Raw genomic sequence first — 23710 nt, forward strand, 5'->3', positions numbered from 1 at the left:
TAATAACTTAGTCTTATAAACATGAGAAGGCCTGAGGTCTTCTACACATTCTAATACTATTTGTAACCTAAAAAGATTTTAAAATCACAAGTCTAAATCAATGATATGCTCTAAGTTAAAATTGCAAATCTAATCCATTAGGTATTCTGCCAAGTTCTCTTAACTATTACTCGTTCTGGAGGAATAATGCACAAGTCCCCATCACAAAGCACTTAATACTACAAATCAGACTGACCTTATTGTCTTTGTATTTAATTCTAAGTTATCCCCAGGATTAAGCTACATTTTTCCCATTAGGGATATAATTTTCATTCTAAACAATTTGGGGGTTGCCTCCTCAGATGGACTCTTAGGTTGGTTTTAAAAATAATTTTTAAGGGAAGTTCTTGAAAAATCAATGGAAAGTAACTGTCTTCTCTCTGAAAGCACTCAGAAAAGGGTATTATTATACACATGTGAACCCCCACCCCTATTTCAACCCCCCCGTCCCAGCCCTTCCAACTCAGCCACTCAGTGGGATGTTTGTATGTCAGACAGACACTTTTGGGCTCAGGTAAATTCAAGCAATTTGCAAAGAAAAAAAGCCCAGGTGTGGAAAACCAAACCATAGCAAGGTGACTTTGTTCCTCTCAAGCCTCAGGGGCCATGGACATGTATGAGTGAGGCAACCAATGTCCTGTTTTCCTTTCCTTTCCTGGCAGGTCGGCCTCATCCAGCTTGGACAGGAGCAGGTGCTAATCCAGCCTCTCAGCAATTCCAGTGGTCCCTTCAGTGGACGAGAGCATGTGATCAGACGCAAATGGACCTTGACACCCAGCCCAACTGCCGAGGCCCAGGTACCTGGGCAGTTCTGCAAGGTTCTAACAGGTGAGTTAGGGCAGCATGTCTGGACAGAGCACATGCACAGATGACTCCCACAGTGCAGCACCAGATGTGCTGACATCATATGAGCAAGAACTTCACCTATACAGTCATGTGTCACTTAATGGCAGGGAGATGTTCTGAGCAATCATTAGGCAGTTTCTTCATGGGAACATCACGGAATGTACTTGCACAGGCTAAGATGGCTATTATGTCACTACACAATATGGAACCAGAGTGGTATATTCAGTCTGTGTTTGACTGAAATGTCATTAGGCATGTTGAAAACTATTTAATGGCCCTGGAAGCCACTTCCTTTTCCTTGTGTATTAGAGTCAGTATTTCATGCAGTGCAGTCCTTTGAAAAGGTCATTATTTTATTTCTGCAAGGAATTCATGATCTTGTTCAGGCATTGCCTCAGTTTTATGTGTCAGGACCAAGTTGAGGTCTGAAAAATCTCTACAAGTTTGTTATCAAGCCACAGGTTAGTATCAGAGATAGAATTCCAATTCTAGCTTGATTTCCCTCCTCCTGATGCCCTGGCCAGAGCTCACTTACTCTTCTAGTGTAGTGGTCCTCACCCCTTGTTCATTAATTAGAGTTGCCTGGGGAACAGTGGTTCTCAAATTATGGCCCCTGTTCCAGCAGTATCAGTAATACCTGGGAAGTTGCCAGGAAGGTACATTCTCTGGCCTGAAGCCAGACCTGCAGCATCAGGAACCCTGGAGGTGGACCAGTCATCTGTGCCTTCCCAGGCCTTCCCAGGGATTCAGATGCATGCTAAGGTATGAGAACCAGTGCTTTAAAAATGCCATTCATTGCCTAATATTCCCATCTAATTGGCCTGAGGTATGACTTGGGTATCAAGTGTTTTTAAAAGTGATTGTGATATGCAACTTGAAGTAGAACCCAGAACTCCTGTATTCTGCACCTCTATTTTGAGCATCCTTTGTGTTTTCTGTCAGGTGTTTAAGAACATCTCATGGTGCTGTGTCCACAGCAGTAGGCCTGCAAATGTCCCTTGATGAAGCTGGATTACCACAGTTCATGGGTGACTTTTTCTCCCAGGAGATCATGGGGCCCCATAGCAGACCTTTGGGAGTTGTGCTTTTGTAGTTTAATGTTATCTTTGTATGAAAATGTGGGGTGTCTCAATTGAGTATTTGTGTGACCATGGAAATAAATCAATGATGTGACTTTCCTCAAGAGTAACTTTGGAATTTGTAAGCAAGTCTTGTGGCCCAGCTCAGTCCCTGCCTGTAGAACATTATGAAGTCTGGTTATCACCCTCCATGGCCTAGTCTGTATGTGGCAGGCAGATATTAGAGATGACTGTGCTGGATAAAGTCTACTCTGAAACCACCGGAGTTTTGAGTCATACATGGAGAGAGAACACCGCTAGACCTTAATATTTTTCTCTCTTCCTTTCTGCACCCTATAAAAGTGGGGAAAATGGACCTCAGCATAAAGTTATCGATTAACTAAAAAACACCCTTTAATATGAAGCAGGATTTTTCGTAAGTCTTATGGTCATGCACTTGATGTCAGTGTGTTATTTTTACGGACCCTGTTAGGTCAGTTTTGTGGATCTTTTTTTGTTTTCAGAATGACTGTTAGTCATTCTAAGTCTTTGTGTACTTTTTGCAGCTGAGCTGAACACACTGGTTGAATGGCAGAGGGATTTCACTGAGGCATCAATTCTCAGTTGTGTCTGCACATTGGCATTGCCAGGGGAGTGACAACCCCCAGTGCCCAGGTCCCCTCCCATTGCCCTTTTAATTAGTGTGGGGCACAGCCTGGGCATCTGGCCATGTAAAAGCTCCCAAGTGGTTCTGATGTATCAAGTTCGGCTGGTGTTGAAAACCCCGTGCTAAGGAATATTAAACATGAGTAATAGCACCTGTGGGCCAGCGGAAGTAGATTTTCTCAGCTGAGAATCTTTAAGTAGGGCCACGCAATAAAACCCAGGGCAAATGTATTTTATTCTCCCTCTTCACTCAAACCAGTGCTCATCAACTGCCAGTCTCTGATCAGAAATGCAGCATGCTTGGGGATGAGATAATGGAATGTTTGTCTAATGACCTGCTTCTGTCCTTTTTAGGGGAGAGATACCAAGAGTTGCTGACAAAATGACAAATGGTGCTTGTGTTTGCATTTTTGTACCTAAGACTGGCTTCGGGGCACATTTTTTGATGGACTGTTTAGCCTTTAATGGAGGAAATAAAGTGAACACAAGCTGAATGGGGTGGACCTGATAGAAACTAAGACAAGAGCAGCCATGTAAGGGTGAAGAGAGAAATTTCTGAATTTGCCTCAAAAACAAATCACCCTTCTTCTTCCCCCAAATCTTGCATCAACTTGTCCTGAAGAGCTGGAGCACTGTGTATAATTAAGATGGAGCAAAACTCAGGCTCCGTACTGGGTAGGAGTGTAGATACCAAAAGGAGGTCTCCATTTTGCTCCTGCTGCTTTTTGCTTTGCATGAAATAGTAAACTTGGTTGCTGTGTTGAGAAAGACATTGGGTCTCTTAATAGGCTTAGCTAATAAGTAGTCAATTATGCCCTATCGAGTTTGGATTAGCTTTCAAAGGTTGGGAGTTTAGAGATCAGGAAACTTAATTTACAGCAAAGTACATTCTTGAAGTTTCCTAGAAAGATTAATCAGATTAATCCAGGATTTCTCATGGGAACATGTTCTGTCTGGCTGAATATGGTGGCTGTTGGTTTCATTTTGTCCTGTCATTGATTTTATGTTGCCCTAACCTTGGACAAAGCCTCAGAGTAGCCTTGCTGGCTCATGCAGGTGGGGAGTTGAGAACTCTTCTTCTTCTTCCACAAATCACGAATTTACCTTAAAGTTGAACCTGTGTAAGACGCCATGTTGTCCAGCATCTTATGTCTGAGCAGGGCTGGGGGCTAGAAGGACTGAAACATGAGGACCTGGAAGGACCCTTCCTCCCCTTGTACGCCACTGAGGTTGCATTTCTAGAAGATTTGGGGGGCTCCTTATGAGGGGACAGGCTGACCCTGTTTCCTTTTAGCTCCTTATTTTTAGGACCTTATAAACTGATTCATAAAATAAAACTCCAGATTAGAACTTGGCAAGAGAATATGGAGTCTGCAAACTACCCCCCACTTCTTTTTTCCTTTTGGTGAGAGCTTGAGTTTTTGAAAGTTTTTTTGGCAATTCTCAACAACTGAAATGGTACTTTGGATATTGTGAAATGTTCTTTGATTTTCAAGTGGTCATTCTGACTCTAAAACTTTTAATCTTTCTTCTATGCTTAAATTTCCCCATTCAGATTCAACTTAGACTCTTCCTGCCACTGTTTTCATGGATTTAGATGCCAATTTGAATGTCTGTCCTCTCTACCGTGGTAGGTGTCACATGTGAATGACAGAAGTGCAGGGTAAAATAGAAGACTAATTTGCCATGAGACATTTTCAAAATCACAATTCTGCAGCACTTTGAGTGGTGGTGAGCTCATTAGCACATGAATATGCCTGAAATAGGGGGGACCTGTGAGGCACTAATATCTTCTTTATGGTTGAAGTGCTATTATGATTGTTTTTAAAGATTATTAGTTATTTGCTAGTTTTGTCTGGTTCATTTAAAGAATTATGAATATCATTTCAATGAGTCTTTGGAGGATACCATGACTCTTCGGAAATTGTGTATTGCTAATTGATGCAAGAAGTTGCATGTGTAATCAGGTGTGTACATTTAATACACAATTGGTCAGGACTTGTACTTTGTTTCAATTAAGTTTCTTTTGATTGGAAAGGACAGAAGTCAAACTTAAACACCAGAGAAATCATTGACATGGGTTTATGGAACTGATTAGTGAAGCAGGAGGCTGGACTTCAGGTAAGGCTTGACCAAGTTCAGCCTCTCTACAGGTCTTTCTCTGCATGACAGCTTTGTCCTTAATTCACCCCCCTCGAGGTGACAAAAAGGCAGCTAGGATGAGGAGGTTAGCTCTTCTGTTTTATTGGGATTTGAGATGGGCTGGCTTGGATTACTTTTAGTTCACCACTGCTTTCAAATGTCTTGAGGCAGGATCAAATCTCTCCTTCCTAAAGACCATCAGTCCCAGTCCCCATATGACTGGGGAGTATTACCGAGTCTTCTATCCCTGTCCTGATTTCTGCAGGCCACCACACACTTGGCAAAAGTCTGGAGTAGGGTTACCACACCTACACCAATCCAGCTCTAATCCATCATTCCAGCCCATGTGGTTGAAAATATGGCCGCTTCCTTCCTGTTTCCACAATAAGAAACCGATACTGATTAGCTCCTCATCTACTTGTGCCTACAGGTGACTGTGGCTGCTGGTTTTTGTTCACTTAGGAAGGGCTCAATTCCTCTGCAGTTAGGGTCCTTTCAATGTCTTAGAGACCTTAGCTCTCCAGTGGGTGGTTAAAAAAAAAAAAGACAAAATTTATGTGTGAAAATGTTATATATAGAAAAAATATATTTAAATATATAATGTTTTATATATATATATATATATATATATATAAAATTTTTTTCTGGCTTTGTCTAGTGTTCTTTGTCGATGGTCATTTGTGTCCTTCTACATCTCTGCTGCAAGCAGAAGCTAAAAGAAATAAGATTAAATTGCTACATTTTCTCCAAGTCAATATTTACACATTTATTTGCATAGATTTTGCACAATATTTTTATATTCTAAAAGTAGAGAACAGTATTTGAAGAATTTTTATTCCACAAGTAAGAGAAAGTGGACTCAGGTAGAAGGCTTGATTTCATCTCCTTTCAGTGTGCCCCAGAAGAGTCCCTTAACATCTCTCTGCCACTCTATCTGATAGTCTGCTAGGACTTCTATGACAAAATGCCACAAGGCTGTTTTGTTTTTTGTTTTTTTTTTAATATTTATTTTTTAGTTTTCGTCGGACACAACATCTTTGTTTGTATGTGGTGCTGAGGATCGAACCCGGGCCGCACGCATGCCAGGCGAGCGCGCTACTGCTTGAGCCACATCCCCAGCCCCAAGGCTGGTTTTGTTAAACAACAGAAATGTATTTCTTCACAGTTCTGGAGGCTGGAAGTCTGGATCAAGCTGTCAGCAGGTTTGGTTCCTTCAGAGGTGATGTGAGAGACTCGGTTCCATGTCTGGCTTATAGATGGCTGTCTTCTCCCTGTGTCTTCAAGTGGTCTTCCCTCAATGTGGCTGTCTCTAAGCCCAGTTTCCTCTTATGAGGACACCAGTCATATTGGATTAGGGCCCACCCTCGTGACCTTTTTGTAACTAAGTTACCTCTATAAAAAACCCTATCTGTAAATAGTCGCATTCTGAGGCACTGAGGGGTAGGACTTGTGGATTCGGGGACAGGATGTGACTCGGGCCATAACAACCTCTATTCCTCATTTGTGACAATGAATTGATGAAGCCTGACTCGGTCTGCTTAGGTCACTGCTGAGGAACACGGCAAGTGAGGTGGTGCCATGTCCAGCCAACTGGGGGAGCACATTCAAGAGCACTCTCACAAATGTCTAGAAGGTAACATCTGGAGGAAATTAGAAGTGGGCCATCTCTAAAAGTAGGTATCATGGTTGGCTGGTCTCCTCTTCCCAGTTTGACTTTTGATAAATATTAGAGGAGCTGCACTACCTCAGGCAAGGTAGAGGTAGTCTAACTTGCAACGAAACAGTATCACCTACCTCCTAGGGTTCTGAATTAAATGAGACAGTGTATATTTGCCACTCAGCAGCTAATAGATATTAGCAGTTGTTGCAGTTTCTATAGTTATTGTTTCCATGTCTGTTCTTTATTATCAAGGGTATCATTTGGATGCTCTGGTTCTAGATTAAGTGGGTTCTAGATTGAGGAGCCCTGCAGAGCAATGAGCTGGGAGCTAAAGGTTCTCGTGAGTAACCTTGAATCTTGTCAATCTTGCCTCAAGAGTGAATTCTCATTGAAATCCAGGAGTCATTATTTCTAGACTGGAAGTTACTTTTGCAGGTTAGACACTTACCCTTTCTCTCTCACTGGCTCTCTGGACGCTGGACATACTATGGTGCAAGTAGCACCATATTGCCCCTGTCTTTAGGGCACTTGCAGTTAAATGAGGGAGATCAACTGAAAAGAAATAAGATGTAAGTTTTCTTTAGTTATGGAATACCAGGCAAGGTAAATATGCACAAAACAAAAAACAGAAACTCTTATATCCAGCATTCAGATTTAAGCCTTGTTAACATCTGGTCATAGTTGCTTCAGGACCCCGCACCTTTTTTTTTTTTTTTTTGGAGAGAATCAAACAATTTAACATTGTGGATTTTACTCTCCTACCACCCAGTGCTTTATTATCTCTCTGGCTTATTCCCCAGATGGAACCACACACTGAAGTTGTCCTGAGTCCTTCTGGTCCATGTTTCTTATACTTTGACAGAATCGTAAACTGTATATTATATTGTTTTGTATGTTTTAAATTTTGCATAAATGATTTCACTTTGTGTAACTTATCCTTGTCACTCACATCATGTTCCCCAGCTTTGTCCATGATAACTAATGGAGACCTAGCTTATTCATTTTAATTGTAGAGATTTGTCTATTAATCTTTTTAAAGAACTAGCTTTGGTTATTTTTTTTCTCTCTTGCTTTTTGTTTTCCATTTCTTTAATTTCTATTATTTTTATCATTTTATTGTCTGTTTTTTTGTCATTTAATTTCTTAGACAACATATGGCTATGTTGCCCAATCTGGTCTTGAATTCCTGGGCCCCAGTTTTCTTCCTGCATATGGCTCCTGAGTAGCTGGAAGTGTAGGCACAGGCCACCATACCCTGGCTTTATTCATTTTTATTTGATCTTACTATTTTTTATGTTCTCTCTAGTTTTTTGCTTTTCCCCTAACTTCTTGAGTATAATACCTAGTTCACTAAATTCTACTTTCTTCATTATGAATTTATATATTTAAGCCTATGCATTTCCCTATAAACACACATTTAGCTGCATACAAATTTTCATGTGTAATAATAGTTCCAGGATCCAGTTCTAAATATTCTTCAATTTCCATGATCTCTTTTTTCAATTTTCTAGAGAGGCAGTACAATATAGTAATGCAGAGTTTAGAGATAGGCTTGCTGGGTTTGAATTACTGACTTTATCACCTGTTAGCTTGATCTTCTGTAATTTAACCCTTTTACCTCAATTCCGGTATTTATAAAGGGATGATAAAAAGGGAATGCACTTTAAACAACTATTTAGATGTTACGTAAGTTAATATGTGGGCACAACAATGTGTGGCATAAAGTATTCATTGCTTTGTTACCTTTTATTAGGTTATAAATTATTCAAAATATATTTATAATTTTATCATCAAATGGGCTTTTGCCATCTTTAAAAATGATTTATAATTCTATGTATAGTGATTAGAGAATGTGGTCCCTATATTTCCATTTGGTCCTTCGTTATAGTGTTAGTATCTCTGCTGAGGTTCCCTGTCTTTTCATTCATCTTGAGCACATTTTCCTTTAAGTCTGTGAGCATAATCATAGGAGTTGTCTTAAAATTCTTGTGTGCCACCCTAGATTTCGGTCATTTGTGGGTTTGGTCTCCATAGATTGTCTTTTCTTTTGACAGTGGGTTATTTTCCTAGTTTTTCGCATGTCAAGTAATTTTGAATTCTGGTTATTGTAATTAAGATGTCATGGAGGTGCTGGATTTTTTTCCTCTGAAGAGCATCTTAATTTTGTTGGACTCAAACTATAAAATTTATATCTTATTTGGTGGCTCAAATTTTCAGTTCAGTTCTTTTATCCTTAGCTATAGTCTAGGATTAGTCAGAGATTTAGGTAAAATTTATATGTGTATTTTTGGCCCGCCCTTTTTATCTCTCTCCTTTTTACCATGTCCCCCCTGTAGTTTTTAGTCACTTTGTTGCCCTGATCCCTGCACTTTGATCCTTCAGGTCACAAGAACTGCAGACTTTCTATTGGATATTGGCCTCCCCAGTATGGCACTGACTTCCCCTACTCTCTTGTGCTGATCCTTTCTTCCAAGTGCTGACTTCCCCCAGAATCTTCCTGTATTTGCCCACTTTCCAATGCCCTCAGCTCTTTGGACTTTTGTATTCTGTTCATTTGTGGTTGTTATCTACTGGAAGTTTAGGTATACTAGAAGTTTCTTGGCCATATTGTATTCCATATAATATTGATTCTTTGAAAATGGTTGAGATATGCATATTAGTCTGGTAAATGGACATTTTTGTTTTAATATCTAATGTATAAATTGAAAGATATTTTCCTTAACTATTTTAAACAATGTTCTGTATATCCATTAGCTCAAGTTATTGTGACAGAAAAATCGTTGTGTCTCATTTTGAGCCTGCTTAATTTGTTTTAGAGGTATATATAAACTCTGGACAATTTCACTTTTTCTTTAAATTTATTTTTTGGTTTTACATGGACATAATACCTTTATTTTATTTATTTTTATGTGGTGCTGAGGATCGAACCCAGGACCTCGGGTGTGCTAGGCAAGCACTCTTCCCCTGAGCCACAACCTCAGCCCCTCACCTTCTAATTCTATCAATTTTTACTTTATCTGTTGTAAGGCAGTATTATGTGGTGCCTACAGATCTTGGAGCTATATTTCTGGTGAGCTATTCCTTTTATCATCATGTAGTAAGCCATTTTTATCCCTGGTAATACTTTTGGCCTCCTAGCTGTGTTTTCATCTAATATTAATATTGTCAGTCAAGTTTTACTTTTTTGGTGTTTGCCTGATATTACTTTTCCTTTCTTTTCTTCTTCCTTCCATCCATCCATTATTCATTTCTTTCTTTTTGTGGTGCTGGAGATTGAACCAGGGCTTGCACATGTTAAGCATGTGCTTTACCCCTGAGCTACATCCCCACTGCTTTTTATTTCATTTTGAGACAGGGTCTAGCTATAGGTTGCCCAGATTGGCCTTCAATTCCTGGGCTCAAGCAATACTCCTGCCTTAGACTCCTAAGTAGCTGAGATTACAAGGGTACACCCCCAAGCCCAGCTCTTAGATTTATTTTCAGTCCCCTCTGTCATAATATTTTATGTGTTTCTTAAAAGTAATATGTATCCGAACTTGGGAATATCTGTCTCTCTCTCTCTTTTTTTTTTTTTGTAGGGATCATTTTTTAAAAACTCTCCAGTATGTATTTCATCATTTATTTTCTTTTAAAAATTTTGTTCTAATTAGTTACACATGACAGTAGAATGCATTTTGACACTTCATACATAAATGGAGTATAACTGCTCATTCTTCTGGTTGTACTGATATAGAGTTACAACGGTTGTGTAATCATATATGCTCATAGGGTAATAATTTCCAATTCATTCTACTGTACTTCCTACCTCCATATGCTTTTGCCTTCTTTCACTTCCCTTTGTGTAATCCAAAGTACCTCTGTTCTTTCCTAGCCCTCCCCACACTTATTGAGAGTTACAATCTGCATATCAGATAAAACATTTGGCCTTTGGTTCTTTGGGATGGGCTTATTTTGCTTAGCATAATACTCTCCATACATTTATCAACAAATGCCTTCATTTCATTCTTATTTAAGGCTGAGTAATATCCATGATATATATATATATATATATACCACATTTTCTTTATCCATTCATCTGTTGAAGGGCATCTCGAGTTAGGTTAGCTGTTGTGGATTGAGCTGCTATAAACATTGATGTGGCTGTGTCACTGTGGTATGCTGATTTTAAGTCCTTCAGGTATAAACTAAGAAATGGTATAACTGGGTCAAATGGTCATTCCATTCCTAATTTTTCTAAAGAATCTCTATATTGCTTTCCAGAGTGGTTGCACCAATTTGCAGTCCCACCAACAATCTATGTGTGTACCTTTTCCCCCACATCCTCGCAAACATTTATTGTTGCTTGTATTCTTTCTTGATAATTGCCATTCTGACTGGAGTGAGATGAAATCTCAGTGTAGTTTTGATTTGCATTTCTCTAATTGCTAGAGATTTGAACATTTTTTTAATACATTGGTTGACCATTTGTATTTCTTCTTCTGAAGTGTCTGTTCAGTTCCTTTGCCCATTTATTGATTGTTTTTTTTTTTTGTTGTTGGTTTTTTTTTTGTGTGTGTGTGTGTGTGTGTGTGTGAAGTTTTTGAGTTCTTTTTATACCTTGGTGATTAATGCTCTATCTGAGGTGCAGGTGGTAAAGATTTTCTCCCATTCTGTAGGATCTCGTTGTGTTCTTGATTGTTTGCTGTGAAAAAGCTTTTTAGTTTGGGCTGGGGTTGTGGTTCAGCAGTAGAGCGCTCACCTAGCATGTGCAAGGGGCTGTGTTTAATCTTTAGCACTACATAAAAATAAATAAATAAAGGTATGTGTCCAACTAAAATATGAAAAAAAGAAAAAAAAAGCTTTTTAGTTTGATTCCATCCCATTTTACTCTTGATTTTATTTCTTACACTTCAGGAGTCTTGTTAAGGAAGTCAGTTTGTAAGCCAACATGATAGAGATTTGGGCCTACTTTTTCTTCTGTTAGATGCAGGGTCTCTGTTCTAGTGCCTAAGTCCTTGATCCACTTTGAGTTGAGTTTTGGGTTGGGTGAGAGATAGGGATTATATTTCATTCTGTTACATATAGATTTCCACTTTTTCCAGCACCATTTGTTGAAGAGGCTATGTTTTCTCCAATTTATGTTTTTGGTGCCATTGTCTAATATGAGATAATTGTATTTATGTGGGTTTGTCTCTGTGTCTTCTAATCTGTACCATTGGTTTTAAAAATTTTTTAAATTTTAATTTGTTATATGTGACAGAATGCATTACAATTCATATTATACATATAGAGCACAATTTTTCAAATATTTGATTGTCCACAAGTAGAGTCACACCATTCTTGCCTTCATACATGTTCTTAGGGTAGTGATGTCCATCTCATTCCACTGTCTTTCCTACCCTCAGGCCCACTCCCTTCCTCTTCCTACCCTTTGCCCTATCTAGAGTTCATCTAATTCTCCCATGCCCACTACCCCCAACCCCATTATGGATCAGCATCTTTAAATCAGAGAAAACATTCATCATTTGTTTTTTTGGGGATTGGCTAACTTTGCTTAGCATTATATTCTCCAACTCCATCCATTTATCTGCAAATGCCACGATTTTATTCTCTTTTAATGCTGAATAATATTCCATTGTGTATATATATCATATTTTCTTTATCCATTCATCTACTTAAGGACATCTAGGTTGATTCTACAATTAGCTATTGTGAATTGTGCTGCTATAAACATTAATATGGCTGTGCCCTGTAGTATGCTATTTTTAAGTCCTTTGTGTATAGACCTAGGAGAGGGATAGCTGGGTCAAATGGTGAATCCATTCCCACTGTTCCAAGGATTCCATACTGCTTTCCATATTGGCTGTACCAATTTGCAGTCCCACCAGCAGTGTATGAGTGTACCTTTCTCCCTACATCCTTGCCAACACTTATTGTTGTTTGTATTTTTTTAATGTTTTAAAATTTTTTATGTAATTCTGAATATTCTTATTTTTTCTTGTGATTTCTTCTTTGACCTATGAGTTATGCAGAAATTGGTTAATTTCCAAGTACTTGAAAAAATTTTTAGGTATATTTTGTTATTGATTTTTAAAATTTATTCTTTTTTGTTATACATGGTAACAGAATCAATTCATTTCATATTACACATATAGAGCACAATTTTTCAAGACACTGGCTGTATACAAAGTATTTTCACACCATTTGTGTCTTATACTTAGGGTAATGTTGTCTAACTCATTCCACTATCATTCCTACCTCCTTGCCCCCTCCTTCCTCCTCCCCTTTACCCTATCTAAAGTTCCTGCATTCTTCCCATGCTCCCTCTCCCTATCCCACTATGAGTTGGTCACTGTATAACAGAGACGGCATTTGGCATTTGGATTTTGGGATTGGCTTACTTCACTTAGCATTGTATTCTCCAGCTTCATCCATTTACTTGCAAATGCCATGATTTTATTCTCTTTTAATGATGAGTAATGTTCCATTGTGTACATATACCAAAGTTTCCCTATCCTTTCATCTACTGAAGGGGATCTAGGTTAGTTCCACAATTTAGCTATTGTGAATTATGCTGCTACAAACATTAATATGGCTGTGTCCCTGTAATATGCTGTTTTTAAGTTCTTTGGGTATAAACCAAGGAGTGGGATAGCTGGGTCAAATGGTGGTTCTGTTCCTAGTTTTCCAAGGAATCTCCATACTGTTTCCAGATTGGCTGCACCAGTTTGCAGTCTCACCAATAATGTATGAGTGTGGCTTTTCCTCCACATCCTCACCTCACTTATTGTTGTTTGTATTCTTAATAGCTGCCATTCTGACTTGAGTTAGATAAAATCTTAGAGTAGTTTTAGTTTGAATTTCTGTAATTGCTAGAGATGTTGAACATTTTTTCATATATTTGTTGATTGATTGTATTTGTGTCAATACTATACCATTTTTGTTACTATAGCTCTACAGTATAATTTAAGGTCTGCTATTGTGATGCCTTCTGCTTCAGTTTTCTCACCAGCATTGCTTTGGGTATTCTAGGTCTCTTATTTTTCCAAATGAATTTCATGATTTCCTTTTCTATTTCTGTGAAGAACATCATTGGGATTTTAATAGGAATTACATTAAATTTTTATAAAATTTTTGGTAGTATGGCCATTTTGACAATGTTAATTCTGTCTGTTCAAGAGCATGGAAGATCTTTCCATCATCTAAGGTCATCTTCAATTTCTTTCTTTAGTGTTCTGTAGTTTTCATTGTAGAGGTCTTTTCACCTCTTTTGTTAGAATGATTCCCCAATATTTTTTTCCTGAGGCTATTGTGAATGGAGTAGTTTTCCTAATTTTTCTTTCAGTGGATTCATCACTGATGTATAGAAATGCATTAGATTTATGGGTACTGCTTCTTTGCTGAATTTTTTTATTAGTTCTAGAAGTTTTCTGGTGGAATTTTTTGGGTCTTCTACATGTAGAATCATGTTGTGGGTGAATAGGGATAGTTTGAGTTCTTCTTTTCCTATTTGAATCCCTTTAATTTCTTTCTTCTGTCTAATTGCTCTGGCTAGAGTTTCAAGGATGATTTTGTTTAGAAGTAATGAAAGAGGACCTCCTTGTCTTGTTCCAGTTTTTAGAGGGAATATTTTCAGTTTTTCTGCATTTAAAATGATATTGGCCCTGGGCTTAGCATAGGTAGCTCTTAAAATGTTGAGGTATGTTCCTACTATCCCTAGGTTTTCTAGTGTTTTGAACATGAAGAGGTGCTGTATTTTGTCAAATGCTTTTTCGGCACCTTTTGAGATGATCATATGATTCTTTAAAGCCTATTAATGTGATGAATTACATTTATTGATTTTCATATGCTGAACCAACCTCGTATTTCTGGAATGATTGTGGTCATTGTGGTCATCAATCCTCACTTGATTATGGTGCACTATCTTTTAAATATGTTTTTGTATGTGATTTGCCAGAATTTTATTGAGAATTTCTGCATCTGTGTTCATCAGGGATATTGATCTGAAGTTTTCTTTCCTTGATGTGTCTTTGTCTGGTTTTGGTGTCAGGGTGATACTAGCTTCATAGAATGATTTTGGAAGGGTTCCCTCCTTTTCTATTTCATGGAATAATTTGAGGTATATTGGTCTTAATTCTCCTTTGAAGATCTTTTAGAACTTGGCTGAGAATCCATCTGGTCCTGGGTTTTTCTTAGTTGGTAGGCTTTTGATGGCATCTTCTATTTCATTGCTTGAAATTGATCTGTTTAAATTGTGTATGTCCTCTTGATTCAGTTTGGGTAGGTTATATGTCTAGAAATTTTTCAATGTCTTCAAGATTTTCTATTTCATTGGAGTATAAATTTTCAAAATAGTTCCTGATTATCTTCTGTATTTCAGTAGTGTCTGTCATGGTTTTCCATTTTCATCACAAATTTTAGTAATTTGAGTTTTCTCTCTTTATTTTTGTGAGTGTGGCTAAGGGTTTATCAATTTTATTTATTTTTCAATGAACCAACTTTTTGTTAATTTTTTCAGTTGTTTCTTTTGTTTCAACTTTATTGATTTCAGCTCTGATTTTAATTATTTCCTGTCTTCTAATGCTTTTAGTGTTGATTTTTCTTTTTCTAGGACTTTGAGATGTAATGTTAGATGTTAGGCCATCTATTTGTTTATTTTCTATTCTTTTAATGAATGAGATCAATTCAGTGAACTTTCCTTTTAGGACTACTTTCATAGTTTCCCACAGATTTTGATATTTTATGTTACTATTCTTATTTACCTTTAAGAATTTCTTTCATCCCTGATTTCTTCTGCTATCTGTTCATCATTCAATAGTGTATTATTTAGTCACCAGGTGTCAGAGTAGCTTCTGTTTTTTATTTTGTCATTGATATAATTTCATTCCATTATAATCTGTTAGGATGTAAGGTATTATCTCTACTTTTTTTTTTGTATTTTCTAAGAGTTGCTTTGTGGCATAAAATATGGTCTGTTTTAGAAAAGGATCTGCATGCCGATGAGAAGAAAGTGAATTTGCTCATTGATGGATGAAATATTCTATATATATTCTTTAAGTCTAAATTATTGATTGTATTACTTAGTTTTATAGTTTCTTTATTTAGTTTTTGTTTGGGGGATCTATCCAGTGGTGAGACAGGTGTGTTAAAGTAGTGTTGAAAACATTGTGTTGCAGTCTATTTGATTCTTGAAATTGTGAAGGGTTGATTGATGTACGTAGGTGCTCCATTGTTTGGGGCATAAATATTTGCAATTGGTATGTGTTATTGATGTATAAGTCCTTTAAGCAGTATGAAATAGACTTTTTGTCCCTTTTGATTAACTTTATTTTGAAATCCACTTTATCTGATATGAGGATAGAAACCCTTGCTTGTTTATGAGATCCATGTGACTGATATGTTTTTTTCCCATACTTTCACTTTAAGTCTATTGACGTCTTTGCCTATGAGGTGAGTCTCCTGGAGACAGCATATTGTTGGGTCTCATTTTTTAATCCACTCTGCCAGTCTGTGTCTTTTAGTTGATTAGTTTAGGCCATTAACATTGAAGGTTATTATTGAGATGTGATTTGTATTCCCATTTATTTTGATTTATTTCTGGTTTTTAGTTTGAATTAGTTTCTACTTTGATTGACTATTTCTTTAGTGTAGTTCCTCCCTTTGCTGGTTTTCACTTTTTTTTTCATTTTATCTTCATTGAATATTTTGCTAAGAATGTTTTGTTGCAGACTTTCTAGTTGTGAATTCTTTTTTTTAAAATATTTTTTTTAATTGTAGATGGACACAATATGTTTATTTTATTTATTTTTATGTGGTGCTGAGGATTGAACCCAGTGCCTCATATGTGCAAGGCAAGAAGAACTCTGCCACTGAGCCATTATCCCAGCCCCTCTACTTGTGAATTCTTTTTAAGTTTTGTTTATCATGGAAGTTTTTATTTCATTTTTCAATGTGAAGACTAATTTTGCTGGATATAGAATTTTTGGTTCACATCCATTTTCTTTCAGAGCTTGGTATATATTATTCCAGGTCCTCCTAGCTTTGAGAGTCTGTTTTGAGAAATCACCTGAGATCCACATTGGTTTCCCCCTATATGTAATCTGATATTTTTTTTATTGCAGCCTTTAAAATTCTATCCTTATTCTGTATGTTGGGCATTTTCATAATAATGTGCCTTGGTATGGGTCTGTTGTAATTTTGTAAATTTGGGGTCCTGTACACCTCTAGTATTTGATTTTCCATTTCATTCTTTAGGTTTGAGAAATTTTCGGATATTATTTCATTGAAAAGATTGTACATTCTTTTGGTTTGCATCTCTGCACTTTCATCTATCCTGATAAATCTTAAATTTGGTCTTTTCCTATTATCCCATAATTCTTGGAAATTCTTTTCATGGTTTCTTAACATCTTCTCTCCATGGTCAACTCTATTTTCAAGATTACATATTTCATCTTCATTGCCTGAGGTTCTAACTTCCAAGTGGTCTAGTTCGTTGGTGATGCTTTCTATTGAATTTTAATTTGGTTTATTGATTCCTTCATTTCGAGAATTTCTGCTTGATTTCTTTTCAGAATCTCTGTCTTTACTGAAGTGATTTTTCACCTCCTGAATTTTATCTTTGATCTCACTCCTTACACTGTCCTTTATGGCACATATCAGTTTAATAATGTTCATTCTAAACTCCTCTGACATTTCTTCTACTGTGTTGTCAATGGATTTTATTATTGTAGCATCTTGGTTTGTTTGATTGTTTTTTCATGTTTGTGTGTCTAACCATCTAGCAGTGTGAATTTGGGGGAGTAAGTTTCTACCCTGTAGATTTATAGTGTCCCTGAAGGTTTCAAGTACTTCACTTTTAAGGGGGAGACAAATAACAGCACCCAATGCAAACAATATACAGCCTTAGACCAAATAGCTCCCATTAAGATATTTGTCACAATAAACAGAAATTATGTGTTCAATTACTGTCTACAATATATCTAGTAAGTTTGCAAAAGTGTTTATAATTTCAAATGGTGGACAAAGAACAGAAGTGATATAGGATGTGATTGTGATGTTTGTGAGGAAGGAGGAGAGAAGATAGAAGTAAAAACAAAATAGGAAGAGTAAAATAGGAGTTAATAGAGGTTGGCTATTAGTAGAAGAAAAGATAGAAGGAGAATTCAGGGAGACACAGATAAGTGAGAGGAATGAATAGAAAATATATATATAATTTTTTTAAAAAGGAAAAAAACTTAAAAATAGAAAAAAAGTAAAAATAATATAGAAAAACTATACTATTCAGACATCCCAGTCCTCAATAAACTGCATGAAAAATACTTGGTTTCAAAAATGGTAGAAATGAGAGTGGGGTTGGTGGGGGAGGGAGAGAGAGAGAGGGAAAAGAAAGAAAAGGGATCTTGATGAAAATTTGAACAATTGTTTCCACTGGAGTCCATAAGTTTCTCAGCTTCCCTTCTCAGCAGTTAGGTGGGGTTGGGTTGTCTGGTGTTTGATGCCTCTTCCACCCTCAGAATGGGTGGGGTTTTCTGGGGTGAGAGGGTTAGTCCTGGAGGTGGAACTCCTGGAGGTGGGGGTATAGCCTTAGGTATGCTCCGGTCTCTTCACTGGGTGCCAGTTGGTCTGGAGATTTTAAATCAGCGCACCTCTAAGGCCCAATAATTGCCAGTCCAGGTTGAAAGACTGCACCCCAGGAAACTCCTTGGGGATCCACTCACGTGGCATAGGAGCCTGTTCTTAGCCCACTCCTTCGCCTGTGGACCTCATGATTCCTGGTCTCGTGGAATCAGTCTCCAAACTCGATCTCTCCTACCCCCACCTCTTTGAATTCCCAGCTGGTCCTGCAAGCAGTTGGATTGGTAGGGGAGGGCAATCCAGGTGGGTTTCCATGACCAGTATTCCCCTGTGTAAACCTCTCTCCATGCTTGATTTTCTCCTGGTCACTTAGGCCCACTGTTTGTCACGTAGTGTGGGTTTGCCGAGCTCGTTTTTTGGGCCAGACTCGGGTCTGCCAGTAATTGGCTTCCCCAGCGACTGGCCCCCATGCTGCAGCTGCAGCTGTCTTCCATGCATGCCTCTGAAAGAGATGGGGGCTTCCCTCCCAGATGTGGATACTGTGCAGCAAAGTTTACTGTATTTTCAAGTCGTGTCTCTGATCTATAAGTTCTCCATACCCCGACATATCTCAGTCTTCCCAAGAATGGGAGTTCCTTTAATTTCTTTGTTGCTTTACCACATTCATGTAGGGACTGTCCTGGCATGTGTCTCCAGCCGCCATCACAGTTGTGGATCTTTCCCCCTTATTTTATTATACAAGATCTCCTCAGTCCCTGATATGTTTTGGGTGTCCAGTATTAAATTCCAGTAAAGTCTCCTCTAATTCTTGATCATTCACCCTCCTTACTGAAAAGCTGCCTGTCTGCTTTTCTTGGTTCATGCCATGGAGCAACCAGAGAAGCGACCCCTCTATTCTGCCATCTTGCTGCTTCCCTTGGATCCATGTTTTTTATATCTATGGCAGTATGAATATACTTGAATTTATTTCTGTCATCTTGTGTTCTGTTTTCCTTTTGTCACGCCATGCTTTTTCTTTGCTTCTGTTTTTTTTACTGTTGTTCTTTCCTCCTCTCATCAGCTCTGCCTCATTCCTCCTCCCCTTTCCCTTCCTCTGGTGTGGAAGCTTCACAGTCCTTTGCAATTTTGTTGTTGTTACCTTTAAACTAAACACACACGCACATGCACAGACACAGGTATATATTTGCCTTAAAGAAATCTAAAGGCTTCAGGGATGTTTTGTTTAAAATACAAGAGCATTCATGTGCTTTAACTTTGATTTTGTGTCTTATTTTTTTGTCTAATGTATTTTGTTTTTGTCTTCTCAGTTGTCATTTTTTATAGTAAGAATTATTTAGATTTTTTCATATGTTTACCAACTTATTTGTTCAATATTGCTTCTTGCAAACTATTTCTCTGGGTATACATATATATCTTAAGGAAAATTTTTGAATGAATTTTTCAATTCAAATTGTGAGGAGTTCAGTTATTATCTTTGCTTTACCCCAACTGCCTTTATTTTACTCTTCCTCTTACTGATGATTTAATTTAACTGAATCTTGAATTCTAGGTTGAGTATTATCTTTCCCAACACTTTGAGGGTATTAGTCTTTGTTCTGATTTCTGGTTTTGCTACAAAAGGTCTTCTGTCCTTCTGATTTTAGATTCTGGGTAAATAATCTGTCTTTTCTCTCTGCAGGTTTTAAGACTTAGTGTGTTTATGTTTTATAGTATATCTCTGGCAGATTTCCCATTTCTCTCCTCTTTGGCTCTTCTGATTTTAGACGTGAGGATTCATGGCTTTTGTCAATTCTGAGAAAGGCTGGGCTTCTGCCACACTGAGAAGTGCCCCTCGCTCAGGATCTACTTATTCTCCTTCTGGAGTTGCTGTTCATTGTGTGTGGACCTTATAGTTTCCTCCAAGTTTTTAGCTTTTCATGCTTTGCTGTCTATCTCCATATTCTGAAGAATTTCTTCTCGTTGCTTCCTGTTTTAGCCAGCTTTTTCACTGTTGTGACTAAAAGACCTGACCAGAACAATTTTAGAGGAGGAATAGTTTATTTGAGGGCTCACAGTTTCAGAGGTCTCAGTCCATAGACAGCCAGCTCCATTCATGGGGAAGGCTCCCGGTGAGGCAGGACATCATGGTGGAGGAGTGTGGTAGAGAAAGTAGCTCATATAATGATCAGAAACCTCAGAGAGAGATTTCATTTGCCAGATACAAGTATATACTCAAGCCACGCTCCCATGCCCGCCTCCTCCAGCCATACCCCACCTGCCTTCTGGAGACCACCTTCCGCATGTTGTGGTAATGACCCTGGATCCTCAAAAACAAGGACAAAACTTTAAAGACAGTTACCATTCAATTCTGTTAGGTGATTAATTCACTGATTAGGGTAACACTTTCATAACCCAATCATTTCTTCTCTGAACTTTCTTGTATTGTCTCACATGTGAATTTTGGGAGCTACCTCACATTAAAACAATAATAGTTCCCCATTTCACTAGATTTCTTTCATATATGATCTGATCTCCATTTAACTCATCTGTAGGGTTTTTAATTTTTAGCAGTTGTGTAATTCTGGAAGTTGTATTGATTCTTTTCTAATTCATTCTTTTTTCACAGTGTCCTATTCACTCAGTATGATTTTACCTTTCCTTTATCACTTTATTTTTAGAGCTCTACCTTCTGATTTTCTGGGGGTTGCTGATCCTTTTCTTTACTGTCTTCCCAGAAAAGGGTTGCCTAGAAATAAATTCATTCCTTAGTCCTAGAGGCCGGGAAGTCCAAGATCAAGGATCTGATCAAGGATAAGATTTAGTCTCAGCGAGGGCCTGTTCCTCATAACTGGTACTTCCTCCTGTGTCCTCACATGGTGTTGGGGTCAAAGGTGCTTAACTTCATTATCTTTTGCCAGGGTACTGATTTCATTCACTCCACCCTGATGCCGTAATCACCTGTCAAAAGTCCCACCTCCTAGTACCATCCCATTGGGATAGTAGGTTCCATGGATACATTATTTGGATACATAAACATTTAGCCATAGTAGGTATGAGAACATTTTGGAGGTGGGCGTGAGTGTCATATTTTGTGTAGTATTTCTGAGTCTTCTTAGTTTTCTGACTAATAATAGTCATGAATAATTTATTCCTTATTGTAACCACTTTATTCCTCAGACTCAAGTATATGAGAAATGTCACATCATCATCTGAAAGTTGAATTTACATGCACTGTGACTCCTCACCCCAGTCATTAAAGAAGACCTTCTTCCCCATGTTGTGGTAATGACCCTGGATCCTCATAAGCAAGTACAAAACTTTCAAGACAGGCTTTCAGTCCTTATAATAGCTTTGGTCACTATGGCAAAGCATGTGGTCAGAGTTTCAAAGACACCATTAAATGGCTTTAGCATATCCGTCTCATCCTTTATGATGGGGCTTCTAGAGGAGGACTGGCACATGGGACCTAGCCTCGGTCCTGTGGAAATGGGGCACAGTCCAGCTTCTCAGAGACCCCTACCTTGCCCTTCCCAGGCTGGTGAGGTCTCCTGCTTCAGCCCCTGCCCCTTGTCTTAAGGGCACCCCGTACCTCAATGCGATTGTTCTGGGAGTCCAGGTTTCAGACACTGAAGCCAAGTATGGTGGCTGTGTGAAGAGAAAGTCCTTTCTGGGCCCTCCAAAGTGTCCACAGCAAAGGAACAGAAAAGGTAACCTTGTCACAAGAGCACAGAAGCAAACCACATTCGCACCTCAGGAAGTCAACAAACTGAAGTCATTCATCATCACACAAGAGTTGTCTCCTTTCTCGGTGTGCTCTGAAAACACTCAAATGATTTAAACATCATATAGAGCTTGAGTTTGTTCCCTTGGGTTTAGGGATGGCATCAGGCATCTGACCAAGTGTTTTTTTGGTGTCCTGTTTATGTGGCCCTTGTATTTTTGACTGGGCCTGGTCTGGAGTGATCTGCAGCTGATGTTAGTGGATCCCTGAATGAGGATTCTCTGGGAAGACCAGAGGTCCCACAGACCTCCTGTGCCTTTGAGGCTGGGAACCTATATCCTCATCCTACAGCTTCCTGGTGCTGAGGGTGGGCAGGGTGTTGTTGTGAAGTCTCCACATGGGTGTGCCTGGCCTTCAGTGTCTTCCTGGAATACCCCCTGGCACCTTGTGTAAGGCGTGTGCTCAGTAGCTATTGTTTCTACATTTGTTGTCTTATGTGTTTAGTTCTCACAAGCTTTGAAGAGAATCTCCTGCCATTTGGTTTATATGAACCCACGTGTTCATCTAAGTCCCTTGATTTCATTTTAATTTCTTTTTCAGACTAATAACTGAGGAAATCTTTTGGATTTTCTTTTGAGGTGCTGAGTGGGTGGAGGATACTTATTAATAACCCTTTGGGAAGAATAAAATTAAAACTCAATTACATCACTCTATAAAAATCATTGTTTTTGCTGCTGTTATTCCCTGAGGCTTTATGACTGTGTGGGTTTGGATTGTATTGGATACTGTAAATAGATGCAGCCCACTGCCCACCTGTGTGGCCTGGGAGTGGACACAGTGCTGGATGGCCCTCGGTGATCTTGGGTGGGCTCTATTCACCAGCATGTGGTGGTGCTGAACTAAGTCAACTTCTTTCTCTTAGGTCTGTGTTTCTTCACCTTTAGAAGAGGGGATAATACTTACTGCTTTTACATTACGAGGTTGCTGGGAGTTATATGAACTAATGTCTATGTACTTTCATCAAGGAGAAAATATTATTAAAACATACGGTATCATCTCTGTGTGAAAAAAGTTCATAGGGTGGATTTGCTGAAAGCCAAGCCTGATATGAGGGCTTGAATACAGGTGGTTAGTGCATGGAGCTAGGGGTCCCCGGAGGCAAGGAAGAGACAGAGAAGAGGAAAATCCAGTGGAATCCATTAGAAAATCCAGTGGAAAGTGACTGTGTCAAGGCTGTTGCTGTGGACAGCAGGGGATTCCATCTAACAAGCACTGAAGGCCTCACCTTCAGTGAAGGAGCTCTACCCTGTGGTAGTTAGCTTTTGTTACTATTGCAAATACCTGATCTTATCAATTTATAAAGAAAAAAGGTTTATTTGGGGTCAAGTTTTGGAGGCTTTAGCCCATGATTGGCCCTGTTGATTTTGGGCCCGTGGTGAGGCAGGAGTTCATGGCAAAGCAAAACTGTTCATTTCATTGTCAAGGAGCAAAAGGGGATTTTAGGGGGCCAGTCTCCCACAATCCCCTTCAGGGGCACACCCTCCCCAAAGACCTAATGACCTCCCCCTGGGCCCCACTCTTAAAGGTTCCATCACCTCCTGATGGTGCCAACCTGGAAATCATGCTTTTAACACATGGGTTTTTGGAGACATTCCCTGTTCAAGCTGCAGCACCCTCTAAGGACAAGGAGTGGAATCTTATGTGGTGGCTCTCAGCTTCCAAATTTCTGGGGTGTTTTTGGGTAGGCCGAGTGGGTTTTTTGGTATGAGAGCCTGAAGAAAAGGAAAGGCCAGAGCCATGTGCTTGAAGAGGGACCCTGTTGGCATGAGCTGCCGTCACAGCAGCCATGGAAGTCAGGGTGATGTGTGGGCATGTCAGGGGGCAGTCATCCTGTAGAGGCAGCCAATAGGAAGATCCATTAGCATGCAGCAGTAGGACCCCCATCATCTAAGAATATTAATTTAAGAAAGCTAGTTACCTCCTAATATACTCTATATGTTCAGTTTTCAAACTTCCTGTTTGAACCCCTCAGTTTATTCATGTTAT

General features: G+C 38.7%; 1 protein-coding gene across 2 annotated transcripts in view; it reads left to right on the forward strand.

The window, feature by feature from the left end:
• Positions 1-23710, forward strand: part of Adamts17 (ADAM metallopeptidase with thrombospondin type 1 motif 17) — a 345945-nt gene that overhangs the window by 10921 nt on the left and 311314 nt on the right. For both annotated transcript variants that reach the window (XM_046436056.2, XM_046436066.2), the window contains exon 3: positions 702-867. In XM_046436056.2, the coding sequence (XP_046292012.1) occupies positions 702-867 (166 nt within the window). The remainder of the gene's footprint in view (positions 1-701; positions 868-23710) is intronic.

The sequence above is a fragment of the Marmota monax genome, unplaced genomic scaffold (genome assembly GCF_021218885.2).
Source record: "Marmota monax isolate L192 unplaced genomic scaffold, Marmota_monax_Labrador192_F-V1.1 WCK01_AAM20220418_F8-fsc00005, whole genome shotgun sequence".
NCBI classification, from domain to species: Eukaryota; Metazoa; Chordata; class Mammalia; order Rodentia; family Sciuridae; genus Marmota; species Marmota monax.